Raw genomic sequence first — 26,698 nt, 5'->3', positions numbered from 1 at the left:
AACAAAGAGGCAGTGCCCCCGGGTAGCAAGCAGTGAGGTTTCATTGGCACCTTGGCTGAGCTCAGACTAAGTCCAGTAATGGAAGAGGGGGTGGGGGATGGAGGTAGAGCTGTGAGCAGAGCAACAGGCAAGAATACCTATGTAGAGGAAGCAGGAAAAGGTCAAGATCCAGACTTCAGGAGGAGCCTATGTTGGATAAAGAGGCAGTGAGGACTTCAGCAGGGGGGATATAAATTTGCTCAGGCACTTCTCTGTTAACTTGACCTAAGTATCAGTTCCTCCCTCTTCTGAAAGCTATCCTTACTTTTTAATCTCAATACTTTCTCTACCTCACAGCTTCTGCTTCCTCTTCATACACAAAACCATGGCAAGTCACAGTTTTATGCCTACAGTAGTAATATGAGTATCTTATTGGTTGGTCCTCATGGACACTGAGTTGAAAACACATCACTTCAGCCAGAATCTAGGAAAGATGGATAACTTTCTTATTGTTGTTATATCAAGGTTAGTATTTCTAAATACTAGCAATTAGGAAAACATTTATTCATTAGAAATAATGAAAATCTAAACAAGACAATTATTAGAGAATTTTTATATATTTTTATTATTTCCCCTTTTCTTCTGTAATCTACCTTTCTTTTATAGACTTTTGTTAAAATTTACTAACATTGCTAAAATTTACTAAAAAAATTTATGTATCCATCCAATAGATGGCAGGTAGAATAAATTCAATTACTCTCCATTGCTTCGTTTTGTTTGACATGTAACATGCACAGACTAGAGCTTCATTCAGCAGTTCTACACTCAGCTGCAGACTATCACCTGCAGAGGAGATAACATACCATTTCCTGGACCCCACTCCAAACCAGTTGAATCAGAATCTCTCTAGGGATGGGGAGGGCGATGCCCAAGTACAGGTGATAATAATGGGAGGCCAGGTAGGGAGTCTGTTCTTTCTCCATAGCTCCTGCATCTCATACCAGTTGGCAGCTGGCTGTGACTAAACCTGTTCTTAATCCTTTAGTGCCAGTGTGAAGTATGTTTTAACAGGGGTACAATATTTTGAAGATAAAGCCCTCTCTCACTCATGCACGGTTAGCAAGGTATTGCAAATCACAGTTAAGGAATTCACGAAAACTGAACACACTCTGAGCAGATTGCAGTGAACTTGTTTTTTAGAGCATTATAAAATAAAGGATAGATTTAATAGAGTGAATATTACTTGCTAAAATTTAGCAACGTTTGCAGTTCAGTCTCAAAGTCCTATTTTGACAAGACGTGCATAGGTTAATGCTTCTCTGTCTTTTCTTGTGTAATTTCCTGTGTCAAGCAAAATTCCAGGGATTGTTGACATGTAAAGGCAAATAAATGGTAAAATGTCTTCTAAGGCAGGTAAAATGTATCTCTATAATATTTACTTAATGAGAGCATGCTAAAAATCTGGAGGTATTTCTACTAGACCATACATTCTGCAATATTTTAAGCAGAACTTTAAAATAAATTTATTTTTTATTCTATATGAAATTACTTATTCCTCAAAAAGAAAGATTTCTAGCTGTCAGAATTATTTGCAAGAATGATGATCTGTGGGCCAGATGAATGTGCTTAACTTTCCCAAGAGTGTGTGTATCTTTCTCTTAAAATGAGATTGTGTGTGATTCCTGATATTGAATCATAAAAATTAAAAAAAAAGATTTTTAAGAAGTTGGGAGAACATGGCTCCTCACCACCTGCATGTTTATAATGCCCTGATTTAATTCAGGTGTGTGTTGTGTGTGCACATGCAAGTACATAGACAAGGACATAGCCTATATACCAAGTGTTCGGTGTATGTTAGCTACATTTTGTTCTTATTTGAAATCTTTTCAAAGTTTGCCACAAGAGACAAAAGTCAAAATATTTTGTTTATTTGTTTTGCCTTTTCTAATCACTGAACATGACGATACATATTTAAATGACATGTTTACAAACTATATTTTTGTGTGTGTGAATTGACTGCACATGTTCTTTGCTCTTTTGTTCACTGATTTGTGAGTCTCTATTTTTAATTTTAAAGTACTCTTTGCATATTACAAATAATTCTCTGTATTTGTGTAAATAGCAATCACTTTCTCCCAGTCCGTGGCTTCTTTTTAACTTTATTTGCCATTATAGATGTTTGTAACTTTTATGTAGTCAAATCTGTTCATCTTTTATATTTATGGCTCTTGATATGCTTGGTTAGGAAGGCCTTCTGCTTCGCAAGACTACAAAAATATTCTCCATTATTATCTCCTAGTAGTTACACAATGGTTTTAAAGGTTAATTCTTCAATGCACTTAGAATTTGGGGGATATGTTGTAAGACGGTATGCCAACTTTATCTTTTTGTCAAATTGTGTAAGATATTTATATGATTTGAAATAGCACCTATGGGAAAATTCCAATATAAACAATACAATGGGTCTAGATTTTTTTCTATCACATTAATCTACTTGTCCATTTCTGTGCCTGTTTCAGTTTTAACTTTTGATTAGGCCGGTTCCAAATAATTCTGTATTTTTAATACATTTTGTGGCATTTATTGCACTTTTTTTTCTCCCACGTGAACTTTAAATTTCTTTTGTTCTTTTTTTATTTTTATTTATTTTATCTTTTAAAAAGGGAATTTATTTTTTATTTTTTAAATATATTTTATTAATTTTTTACAGAGAGAAAGGGAGAAGGATAGAGATTTAGAAACATCGATGAGAGAGAAACATCGATCAGCTGCCTCTTGCACACCTCCTCCTGGGGATGTGCCCCCAACCCAGGTACATGCCCTTGATCGGAATCGAACCCGGGACCTTTCAGTCCACAGGCTGACGCTCTATCCACTGAGCCAAACCAGTTAGGGCTTTTGTTCTTTTTTTAAAAAAATCTTTATTTTTGAAAGCATTACATATGTCCCCTTTTTCCCCCCCATTATCCTAATCTAGCCTGCCCTTGCCCCCCACCCCAGGCCTTCACCACCCTATTGTCTGTGTCCATGGGTTATGCATATATGCATACAAGTTCTTTGGTTGATCTCCTCCCACCCACCCACCCTCCCCCACCTTCTCCTGAGATTTCACAGTCTGTTCCATGCTTCTATGTCTCTGGATCTATTTTGAACTTTAGAATCAACTTTTCTAATTTCAAAATAATTTTATTAGAACTTAAATTGGTATTGCATTAGATTAATAATTTGGGAAGAACTAATATATTTCCTACATTTATCCAGGCTTTCAGATCCTTGAGTAGAATTTTATAATTTTCTTCATATAAATTTTGGATATTTTGCATTAAGTTTATTCGTATTTATTTTGCTTTATTTATACCGTTCAGATTTTTATTACGTTTGTTATTTCAGTTTAAATAGGGAACATTTATTTTATAACTGTCTTTTTGTAGTATTCTTTTATTAATTCTAACAGTTTTGTATAGTTGATTTGTTTTTAATGAAAATGCATGATTGCAATGTTTGACTATTAAGCATCATATTTCCTTCATAATTCTGATAGATGTTCTTTATCAATATAAAAATGTTTTCTTTTATTTCTAACTTACTATGAGTTTGGGGTTTTTAATCCAATAGTGGGTGTTGAACTTTGTTAAGTACCACTTTTACATTTACTGGGATGATAATACGTATTTTCTTTCACATCAATGAAGTAAATTAAACTAATAGAATTACTAATATTGGATAATCATTACATCCTTGTAATAAACCCATCATGTTATTGTATATTAGTATTTTGCTATTTTGTTCTATACAGGTCATATCTATAGTTATATGTAATATTGGTGGATAGTTTTAAGTTTGTGATATGTGTGTCTGGCCTTCTATCAGACATATGATAAATAAGCCTATAGATAATTTCATACATTTTCCATTTGTCCTATGCTTCAAAAGGCTTTATGTAATAAAAGAATTATTTGTTTCTTAAATGATTTATACAATTTGCCTAATAAAACCATCTGGATCTTGTGTTATTTGAGAGGAGAGCATTGAATTTTTCAATATAGTTTATTATTCAAATTTTTAATTTACCCTTGAGGTAATTTCGAGCATTCACACTTTTTTAGATAATTGTCTACTACATATATTTTTCAATTTATTGATAAAAATACTTTTCTTTAAAAGTCTCTCAGTCTGTGCTTATATTCCTTTTTTCCTCATTTTAAAAGTTCTCCTTCATACCTTGTCGAGATTGCCAGAGAAACGTGCTAAGTTGCCAATCTTTTCAGTCAGCTCTTACATTTATTTATCAAGTCTACAGATTTTTCTCTTTTTTTAATTTTATCTTTGACTTATTCTAATTTCTTTAGTCCAGTGGTTGGCAAACTGCACCTCGGCAAACTGTGGCTCGCGAGCCACATGCAGCTCTTTGGCGCCTTGAGTATGGCTCTTCCACAAAATACCGGCTCTTCCACAAAATACTGACTTCTGCACATGGGCCAAAAAGATTCAATCGCACTGTATGTGTGTGCCCACGTGGTATTTTGTGGAAGAGCCACACTCAAAGGGCCAAAGAGCTGCATGTGGCTCGCGAGCCGCAGTTTGCCGACCACGGCTTTAGTCTATTTTGTTCTTTTCCTAGTTTCTTTAGTTTAATGCTTAGTTATATTATATTCAACATTTTTTTTGTTTTCGAATAAATGATACAGTTTCCTCATAAAAGAATCTTGGCCACATCTAATCATTTTTTATATGACTTGTTATCATTGACATTTATTTATTAATGTAATTTAACTTACCTTTTAATGATTAGAGTAAGAGTTGTATATTTTAGAAAACTGAAAGTAGTTAAATAAGAATGATAACTATAATTTGTTAATCCATCACCTAGCTATAACTAGTTAGCCTTTTATAATCAAAGTCTTTACAAATATAAAAATTAACACAAATGAAATCAGACTATGCCTTCTGTTTTGTAGCCTTCCTTTCCTACTTGATTATATTTCATGAATTATCTAAATCATTACATATTCTACTATAACATTATTTTTTAAATATTTTTATTGATTTCAGAGAGGAAGGGAGAGGGAGAGAGAGAGAGAGAGAGAGAGAGAGAGAGAGAGAAACATCAATGATGAGAGAGAATCATTGATCAGCTGCCTCCTGCATGCCCCCTACTGGGGTTCGAGCCCACAACTTGGTCAAGTGCTCTGACCAGGAATCAAACCGTGACCTCCTGTTTCATAGGTCGACACTCAACCACTGAGTCACACTGGCCAGGCCATAACATCATTTGTATTGGCTGCAATGTACCACTACTTAATTCAAATATTTCTTCAGCATTGAATATTTACGTTGTGTCTACTTTACAACAGTAAGAGGCTCCGTGAGAGACAAACACACACTCAGGAACTTAAGGATTTTTCCAATCAAAAAATGAAAACAGATATAACTAACTAGATTAATTATTAAAGCCATCTGAAAGAGGTTAAGATCATGCATTCAAAACTATCTCTCTATTCATCTCAGACAATTGCTAGAAGTGAAAATAACCAGAGAACCACAGATGATGGCTCAGATGAGTCAACCACAGAAACAGATAAGGAACAAAAAAAGGAATATTTATTGAGCACGTTTGGTACACCAAACATTATGTTATGTGCTCTCATATTCAATATCCATGATCTCATTTATTTAGTCCTTGGTTTAAAACAAAACAAAACAAAACTTCAAGTTAGGTGTTAGTGCCCCTATTCTTTTCTTAAAATAGGAAACAGGATCTCACAAAAGTACAAATCCTGGTGGCAGAACTAAAATTTAAATGCAAGCCTGTCCTTCCCTAAAACTGTGGAACAACCTAAGATAAATATATCTGCTGTGATTTCATTTCTTTATTTTGGGCCCTTTGTGTTTTTATGGCTACATTTTGGAATTTTATGTATGCATATATTCTATTAATTGTGCTATGGTTCATGATGCATGACCAAATAAAGAACTAACACATTAATTCACTTCCAAAATAAGCTCAAGACCAATTGCAAACATTTTTCTAAAGAGAATAATAGAGCTAATTTATACTTCTTTATCAAGTAAGGCAAAGTAATATTTCCTCAGCACCATTTGGGCAAATGTATAACTTAGGTCATAAATCCTTCACAAACCATTTCAATACGATCTAGAACTCCTTCCATGTAAAATTCCCAGGAGATACTAGAAGGCTCAAATTCATGATAAAACCACTTGTTGGTTTTATGCATGTTGCATAAGAGTCATGTCCAGCCTACATCATGCAACGTCGGTGCAGAATAGCACATTGGGAAAGACTGGTTTGGAGAGGTCCCAATGGCAAACATTATCCATTTGCAGTGTGTGGGGGGCACATTGCTAGTGCAAGCCCTAACTTCTCCCTGCTCAATTACAGAAGAGCACCTCTCCTCTGCTTACAGAGCCAGTGTGGCTCAGTTGGTTGAGCATCATCCTGTGCACCGAAAGGTTGCTGGTTTGATTCCCGTCAGCTCACATAATCACGTTGTGATTTCAATCCCTGGTCTGATCAATGTTTCTCTCTCATGTTGAAGTTTCTCTCTCTCTCTCTCTCCCTCTCCCTTCCTCTCTCTAAAATCAATAAAAATATTGTTTTAAAAGAAAAGAAACAGTCTTTCTTCCCATTCAGTTTCCCTATTTATCCTCTGTAGAAAAAATAATCAAATGAAATAAGTAATATAGAAACTATAATATTAACAAAATTACTTCACTTCCTAACTCTAAATCATCTTAGATTTAGTATCCACTAAATGATATGTAGTGGATATTAAATTAATGTGTGTTGACCTTTTGGTTAAAGTTAAGAATAATTACTTCATTTAATTTTTAACCATGAGATCTAACTTCAACTCTCTGTCTTTATCCTTCAGCATCTTTCTGTTTTTCTCTGTCATTCACGATTGCCATTTCTGCTTGGCTTTTCCAAACAATTCTTTCTTCACCCTTTAAGTATGAGGTAAGAATGGACTTCTCTTACCTTTGTCTCATGTCTTGCCCAATTTACTATGTTGAGAGATTTTTTTAAAAAAAATACAGAAACTTGTTTTTCCACTTTTTCTATTCCCCTCGCTGCCAACTTGGGTTCCACTAGGCTAGGGCATGAAAATCTGCCAGGATTGCCATAACTTCAGGCGAATCTACATAACAAATACCACTCAAAATCCTCTCCTCTTTCCCTTCCACAACTATAATATTAACAAAATTACTTCACTTCCTAACTCTAAATCATCTTGTGCAGTGCCTGATATGTGTGGGACCAATTTTTATGGAGAAAAAAAGTGCTTTTCCTCTTCAGAGATCAGGGTTATAATTAAAGAGTAGCACATGATATACCCCTGATGGGACTAGATTTGGAAATGTCGGATTTAAAAAGCCTCCCATCTGATTCTCTCTTCCAGCTTTCTTCTTATCTCTGTTTCCCTGACAACCTGAGCCAGGACCCACTGGTCCCTTAGGGCCTCAGGGTCAAAAGTCAGGAACAGTAGCTCTGACCTTGCCCAACAGTGAACTCTGGAAATTTCTATTGAGTATTCTCAAGCAAATGCTGAGGTGAGCTGTTCATTCCGCTCCACCTGTGATTTCAGGAAGGCAGAAATCATGAACCCCCGATAACTTCTAGCTCCTTCTTTTTCTTGATCACAGAGGCACTAAAGTTGCAACTATAAAACCAAAAACATGTTAAGAAGAAAAAAAGTAAAGGCAAATGTCAACTCTATTTTTCAATCTCTTTGCTTTCCTAAAATTTTACTCTTCTGTCTCACACAAAAGTGATAACATATTCATAAATGCAGAAAAACCTTTCAAGTCACTTTCTCACATGAAGCAAGTTTATTCCAGGGTAGAATTTTCTGGAAGTGACTACAACAAGAATACTAAGTATTAGGAGATCAGATGCAGATTCATTTTATTGTAATTTCTCAAATGCTGATCCAAAGTCTCCCTTTTCTTCCACATGTATTTATTGAGCACTTAACACATGTCAGTCTAAGCCTTCTGGGCAAACAAAGATCAGTATAGTAAGTCCTCACTTAACATCATGAATAGGTTCTTGGAAACTGTGATTTTATACAAAATGGCTTACAATGGAACCAATTTTACCACAGGCTAATTGATATAAACAAGAGTTGTAAATTCCCACAGCATATTTCTGGTCACAAAAGCAACCAAACTTCTAAATAAATTCCCAACCCTTCTAATAGTAAATATAGAAATAAATGTAAGTTACATTGCAATCGAGTCTAGAAGAATCGGTAGGGTTAATACAGTGGAGAGAGGAGATGTGAGAAAGGAAGGGAAGGTCATTCCAAGCAGAGAGCCCTAAATTATCAGAAAGGATGGTAATCGCCAGGGTATATGAATGACATTGGGAGGGATTCTAGGATCTAGCACTGAAGAAACAGGGTATCATGCCAAGGACTTGGGACTTGATCCTCCCTTTCCTGCAAGTAATTCTACACCTTGGAATTAGAGATTGATTATAATAATAATTAAAATAATAGCCAACACTTACTGGGAAGTTATTAAATACCAGGAACCACTTTAAATGTATTTGAAATGTATTCATATTTAATCCTCATACCAACCTTGTGAAGTAGACACTACTATCACCCTAATTTTATATGTAAGGAAACTGAGGCTGAGAGTTTCCCTTGGGATAGAGGCAGAAGAACAAAAGATGGGAACATTTTTATATAGCACCTATGGTGGTGAGTATAAATTTGAACAAAATATTCTTTTGCTATGAAAAAAAGCACTGTCTTAGAGGATGGGGAAACATTGACCACAGATTAATAAAAATTAATAGAGCTAAAGGAGACCCCCCTGGTTTTTCACATCATTATCCCTGCCCTCACATTATTTTCAGAGTGAACATAAGGAAGAAGGAGAAGGAAGAAAATTTTACAAGGAAGTGCTGTCTTCTCCTGCAGGCCCTTTCTGGGATTCCTCCACTGCTTTTCTCCTCCAACATCATTTTAGTAGTAACAATAGTAAGTCATGTCATGTTGACATGCTTGCATAGGCAAGACCTAAAGTGAACACTTCATGGGTGTTTTCTCATATGATCTTCACAGCAGCATGGTTTACAGCCTGCTTATTAGCCAGTTCACAAGGGAGGAAACTGATGCTTGGGTAGGGGTGGGGTGGTGTCCTCATTATTTTCTGTAATATTGCCTGTGACCTTACTCCATCCCACTTTCATTCCTTTGCCCCTTTCTTCTCTCAGCCACTCTCACCGAGGTAACAGTATTGTTCCACCAGTCAGTGAAATTTTTTACTGAAGAACCTCTGAATTGAGAAGCTGAGGTGCTTGGTGATCATGTTGCCTCTCTATTTTTCCTTTTTATATTTTATATGCCTATGCTGATCACTATATACCTATGCCTAGTACTGACTATATACCAGGAAATCGTCCGCCGTCCATTCAATATATTGACTCATCAATACAAAGACCCTCAGAGAAATACCATTACCTCCTAAGCCAAGGACACTGAGACACCAAGAGGAGAAGGAACTTTCCCAGAATACACAGTAAGAGTCAGAATGAGGATCTGAACCCAGAATATCCTGCTCTGGGATCAATGTTCCTATTCAGGCTTCATCTTACATGACTTAGCAGGATTAGCACACCTGATCACTCAATTGTTCCCCCAAATCCTTTCTTCACTTGGCTTCCAATCCACCTTACTCACCTGGTTCTTGTCCTACCTTTCTGGCTATCCCATCCCATTCTCCTTTGCTAGTTCCTCCATGTTTCCCTGACTTCCAAAAGCTGGAGTGCCCCAGAGATCAGTCCTTGGACCTGTTTTTTACACTCAGTCCTTAGATGACCTCATCCAATGTTACAGCTTAAATAGCTCTATGTAAATAGCTTACAAATCAATATGTCCTGTCTGGAACTCTCCCGTAAAATTCAGACTCATATATCTAACTGTCCACTCAACCTCTCTACTAATGGCTATCTAATGGCATCTCAAAATCAGCGTGCCTACGGCTGACTACTGCTCCTCTTCCATGAACTTGCTGCTCCCAAACTCAGTTAATGACAACTCTGCTCTTAAAGTTGTCTAGGCCAAAAATTGGGATGTCAACCATGACTCCTCGTTTTTTCTCACAACACATTCATCTGTAAACTATATCCAAGATTTGACCATTTTTCATCACCTCTCCCCACTATCACAAGATAATAGTCCAAGCCATGATTATCTTGCCTAGATGTTGCAATAATTTTTAACTTGTCTCCCTGCTTCTCCCCTTCACTCCCCTGGCAACTTGAGTGAGAGGAGTGGGGTATCACCGTGAATGTAAAATTTAAGAAATATCAAAACTCAATAATCAAGACAAATGACATTTTAATGTAATATTTTAAAAATACGTTTGTATTGATTTCAGAGAGGAAGGCAGAGGGAAAGAGAGATAGAAACATCAATGATGAGAGAGAATCATTGATCAAATGCCTCCTGCAAACCCCACACTGGGGATCGAGCCCACAACCTGGGCAAGTGACCTGACCAGAATCAAACCGTGACCTCCTAGTTCATAGATTGACGCTCAACCCCTGAGCCATGCTGGCCGAGCTGTAATATTTTTTAAAAACTCATAATTTAAACTAGCAAATTTTTAAATAAAAACAGGACCTGTGTTTGCATTATTCACCGCCTTTTCCTCACCTTGGTCCCAGTGCCACTTGACTCCCTTCAATGTTCTCTCAACAGTTACAGTGATTCTGTTAAAACTTAAGTAAAATCTTGTCAATTCTCTGGCTTCACTTTTCAGAGCAAAATCCAAAGCCCTTCTCATGATGGACTAGTAAAAGGTCCTACATGACCTGGTCCACCATTATCTCCCAAACCCCAACTCCCACTCCTCTCCTCACGCACTCAGCTTCATCTCCACATGGGCCTCCTCACTATTTCACCAGCAAGCCCCAGCACCTGCCAGGCCCACTGCCTTGAATGCTCTCTCCAAAATACATCCCTCACTTTACCCAGTTCTCTTCCCAAATTCACTCCATCTAAACCATACTATCTGAAAATGTCATCCCCCCACACTTCATATTTCACTTTATATTCCTCTTCTACTTTTTATTTTTTGTCCACAGAAATTATCATAAGCACACTGCATATATCACTAATTTGTTTATTGTCATAACCACTTTACAACTCCATCAACTACTATAAAGTTGAGTTTTTAGGGAGAGAGGGGTTTGTGTTGTTCTCTGTTATATCCCTGTGTCTCAAAAATTGCTTGGATAATAGTAGGTACTCAGTAAATAATTTTTGAGTGAATAGTGATAAATAGTCATGAATGCTTTCCTTTAGCTCCAATGGTCTTATAGCCTGCTATATATATAGGTTGTGGATCTATTGCTAAATAAATTACATCAGGAACTATCTGTAAAATGCAGTTGCCTAAGATCTGAAGAATTCACAAGGTGCTAAATTAGATAACATATTGCAAAACCTTTGTTTCAAATTGACCAATTTTTGAAACAAAAGTTTGACTTGCCTAAAAAAATATTTATCTGGGATTCAGGTTCAATGTTGGGAGAGCGATTTGTTTTTGAAGATCAAGTTTCTCTTATGGCAATTTCTGAATTTTATTTCAATGTTCTGATTTCCAATGACTTGACATTATATTAAGATGCCATACAGATTTTCTTAATAATTTCAAAGTGAATCTAAATGTAATCAAAAGGCTTTTCTGATGTAAAATATCTTTGATCCCCTTTGCTAATTATTAACCAAAACTAAAGATAGGTGTTGTAAATAAAACTTGTTTCACCATGAACTGTTATCTTTTGATAGAAAAGATGAAGTTCAGCAAAGAACAAATCTACAACTTGGCCAAAAAACAACAGACTTTGCCTGCAAACATCTGTAAGACACTCATGACTAACCTCATCAGACCCAAGTCCATTTATGGCCTCCTTGCTTTGGCAGGTTAAATTCAGCACTGTGGGAGAGTTTGAGAGTGTCCTGATGTAAAAAACAATTTTAGTAACATTTGGGAACAGGGCAAGAATTAGATTTTGTCTTAAAAGCTAATTTTCTTTATAAATCTTCAAAATCCTTTTTGTAGTTTTATGTTTTTAAGAGGATTTATATTTTTTGTAGAGGTTTTATGACTGTATTCACCAGCAGGTTGGGATTAGAGAGTGAAAACAGGTCTTGTTTCCCCCTACCTTGTAGTGTCCAGAGAAAGAGCGTTTATATTATAAATGTGTCTATAAAGTGACATGGCCCTCCCTGGATTGCTACACATAAACCAAATCACCACTGTCATTCATAAAGATTCCCTTCAATTTGTTGTAGCCAAGATGTGAAGTTAGGATTTCTTTTTCTCTTTAAAGCACTACAGTTTGCAAAGTACAGATACAGAAAGGGGTATGTTAGCCTGCTGCCCATAAAATTCAATGCCCTAAAACTGGGCAGGGGATGGGGCTGACATACAGACAGCACTAAGGAAATACTCCTAAAGAGAGTGAGTGAGTGAAGACTTAATTGACCTGGGTCAGAAGCAAGCAAGATTAGAAAGGGCAAGGGCGAGAATGGCCATGCTTATGTGAAGAGCATAGAACTGTCTGTCCCTATAACAGCTAATGGGTATTATCTTTCTGGAATCTCATTATTTCTTTCCTTTGGTTTTCTTTTCTTTTTTTAAAATATATTTTATTGATTTTTTTAGAGAGAGGAAGGGAGAAGAAGAGGGACAGAGAGTTAGAAACATCGATGAGAGAGAAACATCGATCAGCTGCCTCCTGCACACTCCCTACTGGGAATGTGGCTGCAACCAAGGTACATGTCCTTGTCCAGAATCGAACCCAGGACCCTTCAGTCCTCAGGCCGATGCTCTATCCACTGAGCCAAACCGGTTAGGGCCTTTGGTTTTCTTAACTTTATTGAAAATGTTGTTTTCTAAATGATGCTCATCTATTAGTTTGGGCATTTTTAATTCTACTATTTTAATATATTTTAATTCTACATTTTACTGAAATGATCACCTCAGGTTCTTCATCTTTTTCCTTTTTTTGTCACCTATTTTTTGGCCCAGTTTTCTATTCATTAATGGTTCATTCATTTCGAATCTTTATTTTATTCTTCATTCATTGGGAATTTTTCAATGACAACCAAAATCAGTATAGGATACCTCAATGTGCAGGACAGAAAAAAATTTTAAAGGGCCTAGAGCAGCGGTTCTCAACCTGTGGGTCGCGACCCCTATGGGGGTCAAATGACCCTTTCACAGGGGTCGCCTAAGACCATGGGAAAACACATATATAATTACATATTGTTTTTGTGATTAATCACTATGCTTTAATTATGTTCAATTTGTAACAATGAAATTGGGGGTCACCACAACATGAAGAACTGTACTAAAGGGTTGCGGCATTAGGAAGGTTGAGAACCACTGGCATAGAGTCAAACACATTAGATTTGCATTTGATTCAAACCATCATAAAACACGTTTCCACTGTCTTGGTTGGCAGAGCACATTAAGCAGAGTGGAAACCCACCACAGAACCTTCACTGAGCCATTCACTCTCTAACCCAGCAGGTGCGCTCTGATTATGCACGTGGGAGACTTCAGAACCTCAACCACTATAGCAGGGACCTTCAGCACGGCCATATCCTTGCCCTGGAAACCTGTGAATCGCAACAACCATCACATTTGAAATGGGTTCAAATCTGTACCCAAACAGAAAGCATAGACTTTAATAAAATGCTGAAATTGCTCCTTCATATCTACATAAACCCAGACATAAATAAACTTCCATAGTTTTAGATTTTTACAAACGGCTTTATGTCCTCTACTGAGTGGTCTGTGTGGTACATGATCCAGATGTTAGCAAGCCCTTTCAACATCACTCAAAAGGATCTATTATTGTTTTGTTAAAACCCAGGTGACATTTTTATTACATAAAGTAGTTTGCCGGAGGACTTCTGTATTTGCCCCCAGTGCATTCTGTTCTAGAAATTTATCTTTGGAGAATCTATATATATAAAAGCCTAAGCAACCATTATGACCGGTCCACCAAACAACCCGTCAACTGGTCAACCAGTCGCTATGACAACACACTGACTACCAGGGAGCAGACACTCAATGCAGGAGCTGCCCCGTGGTGGTCAGTGCACTCCCACAGCCAACCTCCCATGGTCAGCCAACCTCCTGCAGTCCCTCCCCCCAGCCAGCCAGCCCTGATCAGCCCCGATTGGCCTGATCACTGGCCAAGCCAAGGGACCAAACCCATGCACGAATTTGTGTACTGTGCCTCTAGTAAGTAGATAAATGTCTTAAACACACAGAATAGATAAATGAAGCTAACACTCTCAGGATCCTGATACCTTATTCTAGTTGACTGATTTAGTAATAGTGCTCTCCTTCCCACATCTGTAAGGACCATTCTGCATATTCTTTTAATTGACAAGAGCTAATTTGTATCTGAGCATTTGGTGACATTCTCAGGTCACTGGATTGGGAATTACTGATCTGCATTCTAATTGGAGACGGGATACTACTCATTTTTGACTTCTAAATTTCAGCTAAAATTGACATTTTTAAAAATCTCTTCCTTAATGAGGATATGTAACTGGCCTTGTTTGTGTGTGGCTGTTAGTTGCTCTAACCTGATGTCTCATTTGCAGAGAATGTTTCCTAAAGATGTCCTTCATGAAAAGGACAAGTTTGGACTTGGCAACAGCAATTTACTTAATTTATCTTAAATTTGGTTTCAGTGAGCAACCCTAATTAACCTGATTTTTTGCTGATAATCACTCTCAATGGAATCAAATCACAAATCCGGGGATGGATTGAGCGGCACCCAGAAGGAAGCAGCCCTTCGCGCACTGGTCCAGCGCACAGGATATAGCCTGGTCCAGGTAGGAACTTCTTATGACGTCTGCTGAGACCCACAGAATTCAGGGCTGAGACATTGTACTCACAGTGGGAATATGAGTGGTCCTGAGATGCAAACTGGGAACAGTCAGTCATATAGCTCTTTAGGTCGGGGAGGAAGTTGCATCATTTCAGTTTTGTAGGTGACCCTGCATGTGGTGTTCTCTCTACACTGGGTTATCAACTCAACTGTAACTTATCATTTGAAAGCAGAATCAGTATCCACAGTCAGAGAGACTATCACAGTTTTTAAAGGGAGTATTAGTATATGAAAAGGCAGCTGGAATTTGCCACTCAAAGCTGTCGGTGAAAATAGAACCAGACCAGTGTTTCAAGAATCATCAGAAAACAGACTACCTAGGCACTAACCTTAGTTTCCAGAGAGATTGTTGCAAATGTAGAAGGACTTCCAGGTGTGGGATTGAAGGACTGATCGTCTGGTCAGCCTAACTATTCCAGTTATGTCTCCTAACATCTACTCAGTAGTTTAGGACAATATAATAATTTTTCTCCATGTTCATCATTTTGGAAAAAAAATCCTAAATTGTCTATTCATAGATGTTAAGAATTACCTGTATATAATTATCTTTATGATAACCTCCTTTAGAGAGCTTTTGCTTCCTTAAAAAGCAAGCTAGTATTAAACATAAATGATCTTATTTGAAGAAATAATGTTCCTCTTTTTACAGTGAGGCAGAGTATTGTAACTCAGCAATTCAATTGTCTTTCACACCCACATAAATTTCCAACTTAACCAAATCTGTGTGTTGTTATAATGTCTATGTGGATAACAATAAAATAGTCAACAGTGTCTCTCTATTACATGGTCCTTTGTCAGATTATCACAAAATGTGCTACATTCAGTTTTCAATTGATCTTATAAGTCATGGCATGTTTTGTTCTAGATAATATAATGCTCAACATTGTTTCTAATTCTTCAACCTAATGAGAAGTGTTTAGTTAGGCTTTTTTAAGATTTCAGAAAATATTATTTCATGATAGACTTTTCAAGGTTTCATTTAAGTCAAGGGCAAGGGAGATACTAATGTATTATTCAGGGTTTTTTCATTCATTCAAAAATATATATTATATACTTACTGTTTTTCTAGACATTGTGGATATAGTTATTAAATAAAACAAAAATCATTGCCCTTAGGTGCTTAAATAGCTAGCTACTTATTAAATGTGTACTTATTGTACTTATTGCTGGTTTGTTTGTTTTTTAGTTTAAGGAAAGAACAGTCCATCTTTTATTGATACAATTTTCAAACCCAAGTATGTTTTCTGAGCCTTTTTTACCCTCCATGATCTCATCCCATTCTTACATAGTCTTTGAAAAAGAGCCTACATTTCCTTATCCCCATTTTACAGATAAGGAAGTCAAGCTGACTTGCCAAAGAAACAAAACTGCACTTTTGCCGCTGGATCTAAGGGTGGACACAGTATTTTAAACTTCATCTGAGTGACTCTCTTGGGAGTGCAGTGAATTACCAACTATTTTCTTTCTTGAAAGTAAATTTTCTCCAGTATGTCCAAATGTTCAAAGTGATTATGTAAAGGATTTTGGTTCCTCCGTTAAGAATTATGCTCTATTTTCACACACTCCCTAAAAGACACAGTCAGATAACAGACTGGACCTAAGAGAAGACAGTGGTAAACATTCACCCTGTGTTCAAACAGCATCCTAACACGCAACACTCCTTGATGGGACTCACAAACTCAGTATTGACCACACTCTTGGTTACCCATAAGAATCGATCAAGTTGTGGTTTAGAAACAAATTTCAAAGTAAGCAGTCTGTGGGAAATATGCAGGTTTACTCTTTCAATTAGCAAAACATACACTTTACAGATCACTTCATTACTGAATTTAGAGGACAAATCTCGGAGTAAAGTGACTTTGTTTCTTGGCCTGAACCAAAATATATTTAAAAATAAATATACAATTCAAATGTGTTCTAGGCGAGTATTTAAGTACTAGATATATGTTTATTTACACTCTTCTCCATGTTATAATGAAGCATATTTTCTTTAAGGCTAATGGTGGTTTTATCTAGGAAAAAAAAAATACATGCATGCCAAGGAATGTTTTTCAGCTTCTTAGCAAAGCACAAAAGGGAGGAAAAATGATTTAACTTTTTAGTTCCAATTGTTTTCAATGTTTTATGGAAGGTCAAAGTTGTACAGTCTGTTCAGATTTTTATAGAACCTGAGTGAATAAAATGCAGAGGTAATTTGGCATTTAAACATCCCTTAAGGCTCTGCAGTCTCAAGCTGGGTTCTGAGCCTCCAAACTGTTCTGCTAAATTACATTTCCACTAGACCAGTAGAGAGGGACTGGACAGGGCTTACCATGCTACAGTAGGGCACTCAGAATTTATCCTTTGTGCAAAGGAATGTTATTAAAGGGTACCAAGCAGGGAATAACTTACTAGGATTCCTCTGGCTTGTTGAGGAGAATGGGTCACTGGGCATCCAGAATTCAAACAGGAAACCAGTTAGGGATTCAGATGGTATTCCAGATCAGGCCTGGGCTAGGGGCATTCTTTCATTTAATCTTTTGAATTCTGTGAGGTGGAGATTGATGGCCACGTTTTATAGATGAGGGGGAGGTTGGATATCTGGAAGCTTTGAAGACCTCAAAGCCAGTACCATTTCTGTCCAACATCTGATTCAGCTGAACTTCTAACTCCAGGTCTTATATTTGGTTATTTAATGGTACCTGAAATGCATGTATTCTCTCACCATGAAGTAGAGAATATCCTATTTCACAAATGAAGTAACCAAGGCTTAGAGGTCATGACTTGGTCTGTTCAACGCCCCCTTCCCTGAGTTTCTACGGGAGCCCACGTGCCCCCTGCTCCCCACACATCTCTGAGGCCTTTCTAAAACACATTTCACTGTGTGGCTCAGAGGCCAAAAACATATTTTATTTTTAATCCTCACCAAGGATATTTTTCCCATTGATTTTTAGATAGAGTGGAAGGAAGGAGGGGAGGGAGAGATATAAATATGTAAGAGAGACACATCAATCGGTTGCCTCTCACCCGTGTCCCAACAAGGATGGGGATGGGATCGAACCTGCAACCGAGGTACATGCCCTTGACTGGGGATCAAACCCACAACCCTTCAGTCTGCAGGCCTACACTCTAACCACTGAGGAAAACCAGCCAGGGCTCAAAAACCTTTCAGTGGTACATTACCATTTAGATAATTCAAGTGCCATGGCACTGAATCTAGAGTGCTCTGATCCCCAAAACATGTATACTCCATGCTTGATCCCTCAGTCTATCTGGGACACTGTCCACTCATTTTTTCAAGACCAAACTGGTGTTCCCCATCAGATCCTTTCCTGTCTAGCAAGTCAAGTGCTGTCTTGTCAGTGTTCCCACAGAATCTTTCAACATGGCTTGAGCAGACTGTAACGAACAGAGCACCTATGGCCCTTCTCTCCGAGTGGGGAAGGCTCATTGTAGTAGAGTGTTCCCATTCTGTCTGTATGGACTGGCTTCTGGTGGAGGGCTCCCTGGAGTTGGCCAGGCTCTGGGGAGAGGGAAAGAGCCTCTAGTCCAGCTCTGTTGACTGTGGTCTGCCAACCACAGCCTTGGCCTGGGCACTAATATGTCTTGCACTTTAAAAAAATTCTGGAACTTCTTCCGTCCTTGCTGTTTTTTGAGGTCCAAGAGAATCCCTGCTGTTTTCTGTTTTATGTTTGTACATTGTGACTAACAATAAAGCAAGAGGGAAAATATCCTGTTGGGTGGCATGGGGGCAGGGCTTAGGCAGCGGTTCTCAATCTGTGGGTCGTGACCCCTTTGGCGGTCGAATGACCCTATCACAGGGGTCGCCTAAGACCATCCTGCATATCAGATGTTTACATGACGATTCATAACAGTAGCAACATTACGGTTATGAAGTAGCAACGAAAATAATTTCATGGTTGGGTCACAACATGAGGAACTGTATTTAAAGGGCCAGAAGGTTGAGAGCCAATGGCTTAGGGTGTGCCTGAGCCCTCTGGGACTAAGGACACCACTGCAACTCTGGGTGGTGCCGATTCTGTCCTCTCCCTGGGAGGCCACATCCACACCGGCAGTTACGTGTGGAAGGCTCCACCTCCGTCTAGTTCAGTGATGCTCACGAGGTCCCAGGCCCTCTCCAGGGCACAGGAGCCATAAGCAGAAAGGAGACGGGTGGTTAAAAGTTCCCTCCTCCCATCCCGACTCCCTTCAGGACTACATTTGAGGAAAAGGAAAGTAGCGTCCCATGTCACTGATCCTCTCCCAGCTGCCCTGGCCCTGATGCAACAATACGTGGCATTTACCAAAGCATGTTTAAGTGACACTAAGCTGGTAAGGACAGCAAACTACTCATCAGAAGGAGGACTCATGAATTCTGGTAAATTTATGTAGCAAGTATAAAACCATAGCCTGAAAACGAATAACCTAGAACCACCAGAATGAAAGTCAAAAACAAATGGTGGAGTTAAAATAAAGAAAACCACATAAAATATACACAGTGTGACACCAATTGTAGAAAGTTTAAAAAATGCAAAATATGTTACAGTCCTTAGCGATGTGAGCAGCTGGGTATATAAACTAATAAAGAGAAGCAGGAAACATATAAAAAAGGAAAAGAAAGATTGCCTGCCATCAGGAGCCTGTGAGAGCCTGCTTCTCTCTCTTGTGTCTCCATTTCAGTTGGCTGCTCCCCCCGGGGCCCACGGTGGGGGCGCAGCCCCTTGACCTTGCCTGCACATCTCAGTGCATTGGAAGGATATTCACAGGAGCTCATGCCTGGTGAGATCATGGCAACCCATGGCTTGGCGCCGGCTGGAAAGAGCTGTTCGTTTTTTAATACTTAATAAAAGTCAAATTCGTCTAGATGTTTTTATTTCCAAATTCAATGTACTTTAAAATTAATGACTGATTGAAAAATTTTTGTGCAGACTTCTCCCACATAGAGTGGTATTTTATAATTCATAGAGAAAATTCTATAGAGTTTACAGTCTGCAAAACGGATACCCTCAGAATAATTTTTTAGCAGCTGATTAGTACAGTTGAATAGTGGGGATTTTCTCCTTTTCTAGTCCACCCTTCCATAGATGTTATAAAGTCAAATATTGTTCTTAAGTATTTTTTAAACGTCTTTGTATCTGAAACATTCATGCAAGGACAGTAGTAGTGGAAAACGCCTAAACCCTTTTGAAAAGCAACTTGCCAATATTGATATATGAGTATTCCCCTTCTGTAAGCAAATCTCTAATGATCTAGAACATAATGATAGAAATGTGTATAAGCCTAGTTTGACATTATTTATAATGCCTCCGCAATCAACCCTAAATGAATAAAAGGAAGGAAATTAATAAATAAGGTCTGAATATATAATCAGTACCTTCACGGAGCAGACTTTTATGAGAAATAATCCTAAAACAATATAAATTGTCCATTTAATTTTATTCTGGTCTCTGGTTCTTCCTTTTCCCCCAGATAAAACTCAAGGCAAGTCTCATTACTTTCCTGGCAACTTTCGGGTAATAAAAGAATGTCCACTAAATAATGAGGCCCAGTCCAGTATAATAAAAACAACTTTATTCAAAGTTACAGCCACTTCCCTTTCCCACCGATGTGGAGGTGGAGTGCGATTTCTTTTCTGTTTTCCTCCTTTATGCTTTCAGAAGCTTAGTTTTCTACGCCAGTTTGCTAACTTAATTCCTGACTCAGAGCAGAAGGGAGTGATGAAAGCAAAGGAGAAGGGACAGAAAAGTTGTGAACTTGACTGATACTGACATTGGGCTGTCTGGGCCTGGCAGGTGTGTAAAGCCCGTGGGATACGTGCAGTGGTTCTCACCCTTCCTAATGCCGCGACCCTTTCATACAGTTCCTCATGTTGTGGTGACCCCCAACCATAAAATGATTTTCGTTGCTACTTCATAACTGTAATGTTGCTTCTGTTATGAATCGGAATGTAAATATCTGATATGCAGGATGTATTTAGGCGACCCCTGTGAAAGGGTCGTTCGACCCCCAAAGGAGTCTCGACCCACAGGTTGAGAACCGCTGCTTTATAGGATCCCCAGAGACATTCTTAATTCCATGGCTGGGGATCTCTCACCTGGCTACACTCTCCTCTGGCTGGCCACTGTCCTAAGCCTCAGCCTCCTGCTGCAGAGCTTTTGAAACTCTAAGCAGCTCTTTTGGAGATGGAAAACAACCCCCGATTCCAACATATGGCCAAACTCCAGTCCCTGGAAACACACACACTCTCTGACCCAGCAAACTCTAGACGTGTGAATGACACAAGGACCCAGTCTGCTTCTTGCCGAAATCACAGCAGCAGGCCAGCCCAGTGCCCACCAGTGGCTCTCAGCAGGCAGTTAGACCCGCCAGCCGGTGTGTTCCCAGAAGCAGAGAACACCCACCAAGCTCTCAGAGTGGTTTCCTCGCACCCCTCTCCCCGGCCTTAGGTAAGTTGAATATCCCCTTGCAATTCCTTCCAGTTAGGGGTAACTAGGCTTCACAACATACCAGCAGTGGTCTCCAAATACCTTTGAATAAGCTCCACAAACTCCTCTCAAACGCATCAATTTCATTTCTAAACTGGAGCGTAGAAGGAGGCCGTGGGGAGTTCGGTTAAGAGTGAAAAACAGTTAAATAGTTTTCTCTACATCTTTGCCTTGTTCAGTGGTCCAGTGACCTGGCTTCCTATCCAAATCAGAGGCCAAAGGAGACCCTCGTTATCTGAATATCCTGTTACAAATGAACTTGTATTCAGTCATGTGATCATTTAAAACAGTCTGCAGGACAGAAAATTCTAACATTATTACAGCTCTGTAAAAAGCTTACAAATAATTTTATTTTATTTTTTTAAAAAGAGACTCAAGCAGCCCTGGAGATCATTTTACAAACCTAATGTTATGATTTAAGAACATCTGCATTACAGCCCTGGCTGGCAATGCTCAATGATTAGCGCATCGGCCAGGTCAAGAGCAAGTACCTGGGTTGCAGGTTCGATCCCCACTTCCCAGTCAGGGTGCCTGTGGGAGACAAAAAATCAATGTGTCTCTCTCACATCAATGTTTCTCTTTCTCTCCTCTCTCTCTCTCTCTCCCTCTCCCCCTCCCTTCCACTCTCTCTAAAAATCAATGGGAAAAAATATCCTTGGGTGAGGTATAAAAAAAACAAAAAGAGCATCTGCATTATAAAGGAAAAGGCTTTATCATTTAAAATGTTTTCAAATAAAATACCCCCAAAAATACAGGGTCAATCTGTGTATTACTTTGATCTTATACATATATTAAATTACATTGAGAAAATGATAATAAGGATTTAGATCACACATTAATAACAATAACAAAATAATAGTAAACATTTATTGGGCACATATTCTAACTGCTTCGTGTATATTAATTCATTTAATCCTTAACACCATGAGGTAACTACTATGTCATCATCAATTTCCAGATAAAGAAAACAAGGCACAAGGAGGTTAGGTAACTTGTCCAAGGTTTAAAGGCTGTAATCCCAGTGCTACTGGCCCACATTTCTGACCAGATTTACAAAACTAAGAGCTGCTATAATGTTTTCTTCAAAATTGCAATTTTAGAGATGAGCCTGTTAGGGCATTCTAAAAATATTGTGTTGAGCCTAAACGTTGTAACATGATTCACTTTAAATAATACTTATGTGTTGGCAGAATGACTATTAGATCAGAAATTCTCCAATGTAGAAAGCTAAAATTCTAAAACCTAGTTATCTAGATCTACGTCCTCTATTTAAGATGTAAATATGCACATAACTTTGGTTCAATAATTATTTTAAATAATTCTTTATTGTTGAAAGTATTACATATGTCCCCTTCCTCCCCCCCCCATTAACCCCTTTTAAGCCCCCCCGCTCCTCGCTTTAGGGTGCTGAAGGCCTGGTTCAATCATTTTTAACAAACTGAAAAGTCTCTGCTGATTTTGACTGCAAAGTATTGAAAACCACCCAAGACTTCAAATCAGAGACTGACAGAGACTGGTCTCTACCACACATCCAAATTATGTGGTCTTGAACATGTCCTTCAACCCTGCAGAGCTTAATTTCCCACCAGACTGGCTGGGCCATACCCCCACTCCCTAAGCCATGATTTTGTGATTCTATCTGCTCAGTCTAATCATTAGTCAGCAAACTGTACTAACTGATTGGAAGAGGAGACCAACAGGTATTGAAACACAGCCTCAACCTCTTTGTAATTTAGGAAACATCTTTTAGCCTTCTCTATATTTCATTCTTCCTACTCTGGTTTGGAGGAAAGATTAATATAATTATCAAAAAAGGGGGGCAGCATCAAGTTTACTTTTTTAAAAAAAAAAATCTCTGTACAAAAATGAAAACAAACATCTTAAGCCAATTCAAGGAGCATACCCATAAAGTGATCTTTTCAAATTTTATGGTATTCACTAAGCTAGGGTTTGAAAGATTTACATTACAGTCTGATATTGAATGTTGAATACTTGCAAAACAAGAATTTAAAAAAAATAGAGGGTGATTAATTTGTGCTCGCTTATCACTAGCAAGACAAATACAGCTGTCAAAAATAGAATTGTGCAGGTTACTTAATAACGTGAGCCAGTCTGATACAACAATACCTACTTGTTTGAAAATATACTTTGTGATATCATCTTTAAATAATTGGGTCATTGTGGGCAATGATAGCTGAAAATTACTTCAGGGAGTAAAACAAACAATGCAATAAATAAATAATATTTATTTCGTAAATATTATTAATACAAATTCTGTGGCCCTGGCCAGTATGGCTCAGTTGGTTGGGGGTCATCCCCTGCGCTGGAAGGTTGCCTGCTCGATTCCTGGTCAGGTCACATGGCAAAGATGCAGACTTGATCCCCAGTAGGGGGCATGCAGGAGGCAGCCGATGGAGGTTTCATTCTCACATTGACATTTCTCTCTCTCCCTCTCTAAAAGAAAAAAGTCAGTAAAAGCAAAATCTTAAAAAAAAAAAAAAAAAAAAAAAGTGTGATGTTGACAAGTTAGCTTTCAACTTCATAGCTTGCCTTATGCCACATAGAAATATTTTGGAAGTAAGCGTGCTGCAGTGCTAACTTGTAAAAAGTCTTTGTGTCCAGGCAATGGGATTATGTGTAGTGCTCTCTTTCCCTACTTTTTAACTCTGAACTGTACTTCCCAGATTTGCTAAAACTAGTATATATTTCTTTGAGAGTCAAAGAAAAAAAAAATCACATTGAGATGATTCTTTCCTCACGAAGTCATCAATGATGTGGGTCAAACACTCTGTGACAGGTGATGCTCCTTCCATCTGAAATCTTCTCATTAAAACTAGGCAAAGGGAAAGTGGGGTAAGGGGTACGTGGAGGTGGGCAAAGGGGGGACTGGGGACAGAAAGGGACTTTGCTTGGGGTGATTGGCAAACAAATACCCAGTGCAGATGATGTTTGATTGAGTTGTACAGTTGAAACTTGTATGCTTTGGTGAACCAATCTCACCCCAATAAATTCAATTAAAAAACTAGGCAAATGTTATATGTTTTATTGATTTTAGAGAGAGAGGAAGGGAGAGAGAGAAATATTGATCAGTTGCCTCCAAATGCAACCTGAGGGGACCAAACTAAGTAATCTGGTCATAGGCCCAGACCAGGAATCAAACCGGTGACCTTTCAGTGCATGGGACAATGCTCAACCAGCTGAGCCACACCAGTCAAGGCACAAATAGATTGTTTATAGATATATTTTCAGAAAACTTTCCACCCAGTGTGGGGTCAGTTTACATTAATTATAAATCTACTGCCACTAAAGCTAAATATATGTTTAATAAACATCACCCTGAAATGGTCTGAATATATTTTTAAAGTAGACTTAGAATACTTATAATTTTAAATTATTTGAAATATGGTGTGTATTAGCGCTCTTTTTCCAGTTACCCTATTGATAATCTATTTTCTAAAAAAATAATTCAACACAATAAATTTTTGTCAGTATGATAGTGCAATTGCTTTCTTTGTTAAAAAAATTGTTAATCTTTAATTTTAGCTTTCAGATACATTAAATGTCATTAATTTATATTAGACTATGAATGTACTACATCAAATTTATCATAATTGGAGTTTTTGAAATACCAAATATGCATGATTGCACTGCTTTTGCAATTTGTAGCTTTAAACTTTTTTATATATCTTTATTGTTGAAAGTATTACAGATGTCCCCTTTTCTTTTCCCATTGGCCCCCTCCATCTCACCCCTCATCCCTCCTCTCCCCCACCTTCACCACACTATTATATGTGTCCATGGGTTATGCATACATGCATATAAATTTTTTGGTTAATATCTTTTCACCCACCCCCACCTTCTCGCTGAGATTCAACAGTCTGTTCCATGCTTCTATGTTTTTGGATCTATTTTGTTCATTAGATTCCACATGCGTGAGATCATGTGATACTTGTCTTTCTTTGACTGGCTTTATTTTGCTTAGCATAAAACTCTCCAGGTCCCTCCATGCTGCTATTGTTTTCTTAATCCAATGGTTGTCCTTGGTAAACTTAATCACTTTTTGTTTTTCTGTTTTGTTTCCTTAGTCCCTATTATTGAACACAATGCATTGATACTAGGCCTTGAGATGATACATTTAAAATAGTAGCAATGAGGATGAATTTATCCAAAATTTAAAATGCATCAAATGCGCAATACAGATGTGGGTGCTACCTCTTAGAGGCTTAAACCTGACCATACTGTGACCTAAGGTCTAAATATAAAAGGATGTTCATGATAGTGAAGTTTATGATGTTTAAAAATGAAACATATTCTGAATGCCCAATAAAATATTACATAAAATCCTTATATTTTCAAATTATACAGCCATGTAAAACTCTGATTTCAAACAAAGACATGGAGAAATATCTAAATTTTATGTTTACTTCAAAATCAGAATGTAAAATTTATATAAACTTCCAAGTAATATTTTAAGTTATTCACACAGTAAAAAATATTGAAAAATAATAAGATGCAAATCTCTGATTTGGAGTAAGTTTTTCTTGTTTGATACTCTTTTTTTCCCAAATGTCTTTTTTTTTAAAGATAATTTTTTTAATTAAAAGTGCTGAAAAATGACAACCATTATATATAATAATGTTATTTTCCAAACTTTCTATAATGATGTGGATTATTTTTTATAAGGAAAAATCTCCAAGTAAGAAAAATAAATTTCTAAGGAGTATACATTTAAGAGAAGAATAAAATGGGAAATTTTAATAGATAACACTGTATTTCTAAAGTTGGATAATAGGTACTGGGTTCATTAGGCTATTCTTTCTCATTCTTTATGTGTTTGAATATAGTTTATTTCAGAGTTAGAATAGCCCCATAGTTATACAATTCAAAAGAGACATAAGCCAGAGGTCTGCAAACAATGACCCAAGATTTAAATGTGGCTACAGTTTGTTTTTGTAGTGACTGCAGGCTCTGAATGTTTTTCACATTTTTAAAGGGCTATTTTTTTGAAAGCCTAAAATGTCAACTAGCTGGCCTTTTACAGAAAAAGTTTGCTGACCACAGCTCTAACCTTTAATCTATTACTCTATGTTAGAAGCTAACCCACAGTTTTTAAAGAAAATTTCTTATTACTGCTTAACCAAAATGTTTGTAAAATGCACAACACCTTTGAGCAGTGAAGACAGTATGTCTTAAGTTCAAAGATCCATTAAGACTCACAGCAGATAAAGAAAATAAGTGGGCTTCATCCTTCTCTTCCTTTTTGAATTGACCATCAGCCTCGATTCCCTCAAACTAGGAA

The 26,698-nt window shown here is 37.7% G+C and overlaps 1 protein-coding gene across 2 annotated transcripts in view; it reads left to right on the top strand.

Annotated features, from left to right (window-relative positions):
- The window catches only part of A1CF (APOBEC1 complementation factor), a 78,015-nt gene that overhangs the window by 11,213 nt on the left and 40,104 nt on the right, over positions 1 to 26,698 (top strand). For both annotated transcript variants that reach the window (XM_070432779.1, XM_070432778.1), the window contains exon 2: positions 14,736 to 14,879. In XM_070432779.1, coding sequence (XP_070288880.1) covers positions 14,781 to 14,879 — 99 coding nt within the window. In that variant the 5' untranslated portion in view covers positions 14,736 to 14,780. The remainder of the gene's footprint in view (positions 1 to 14,735; positions 14,880 to 26,698) is intronic.

Source organism: Myotis yumanensis, unplaced genomic scaffold (assembly GCF_028538775.1).
Source record: "Myotis yumanensis isolate MYYU_CA2020_CCGP unplaced genomic scaffold, mMyoYum1.0.hap1 SCAF_13, whole genome shotgun sequence".
NCBI lineage: Eukaryota > Metazoa > Chordata > Mammalia > Chiroptera > Vespertilionidae > Myotis > Myotis yumanensis.
Note: the sequence above shows the minus strand (reverse complement) of the source record. Positions and strands in the feature narration are given on the sequence as shown.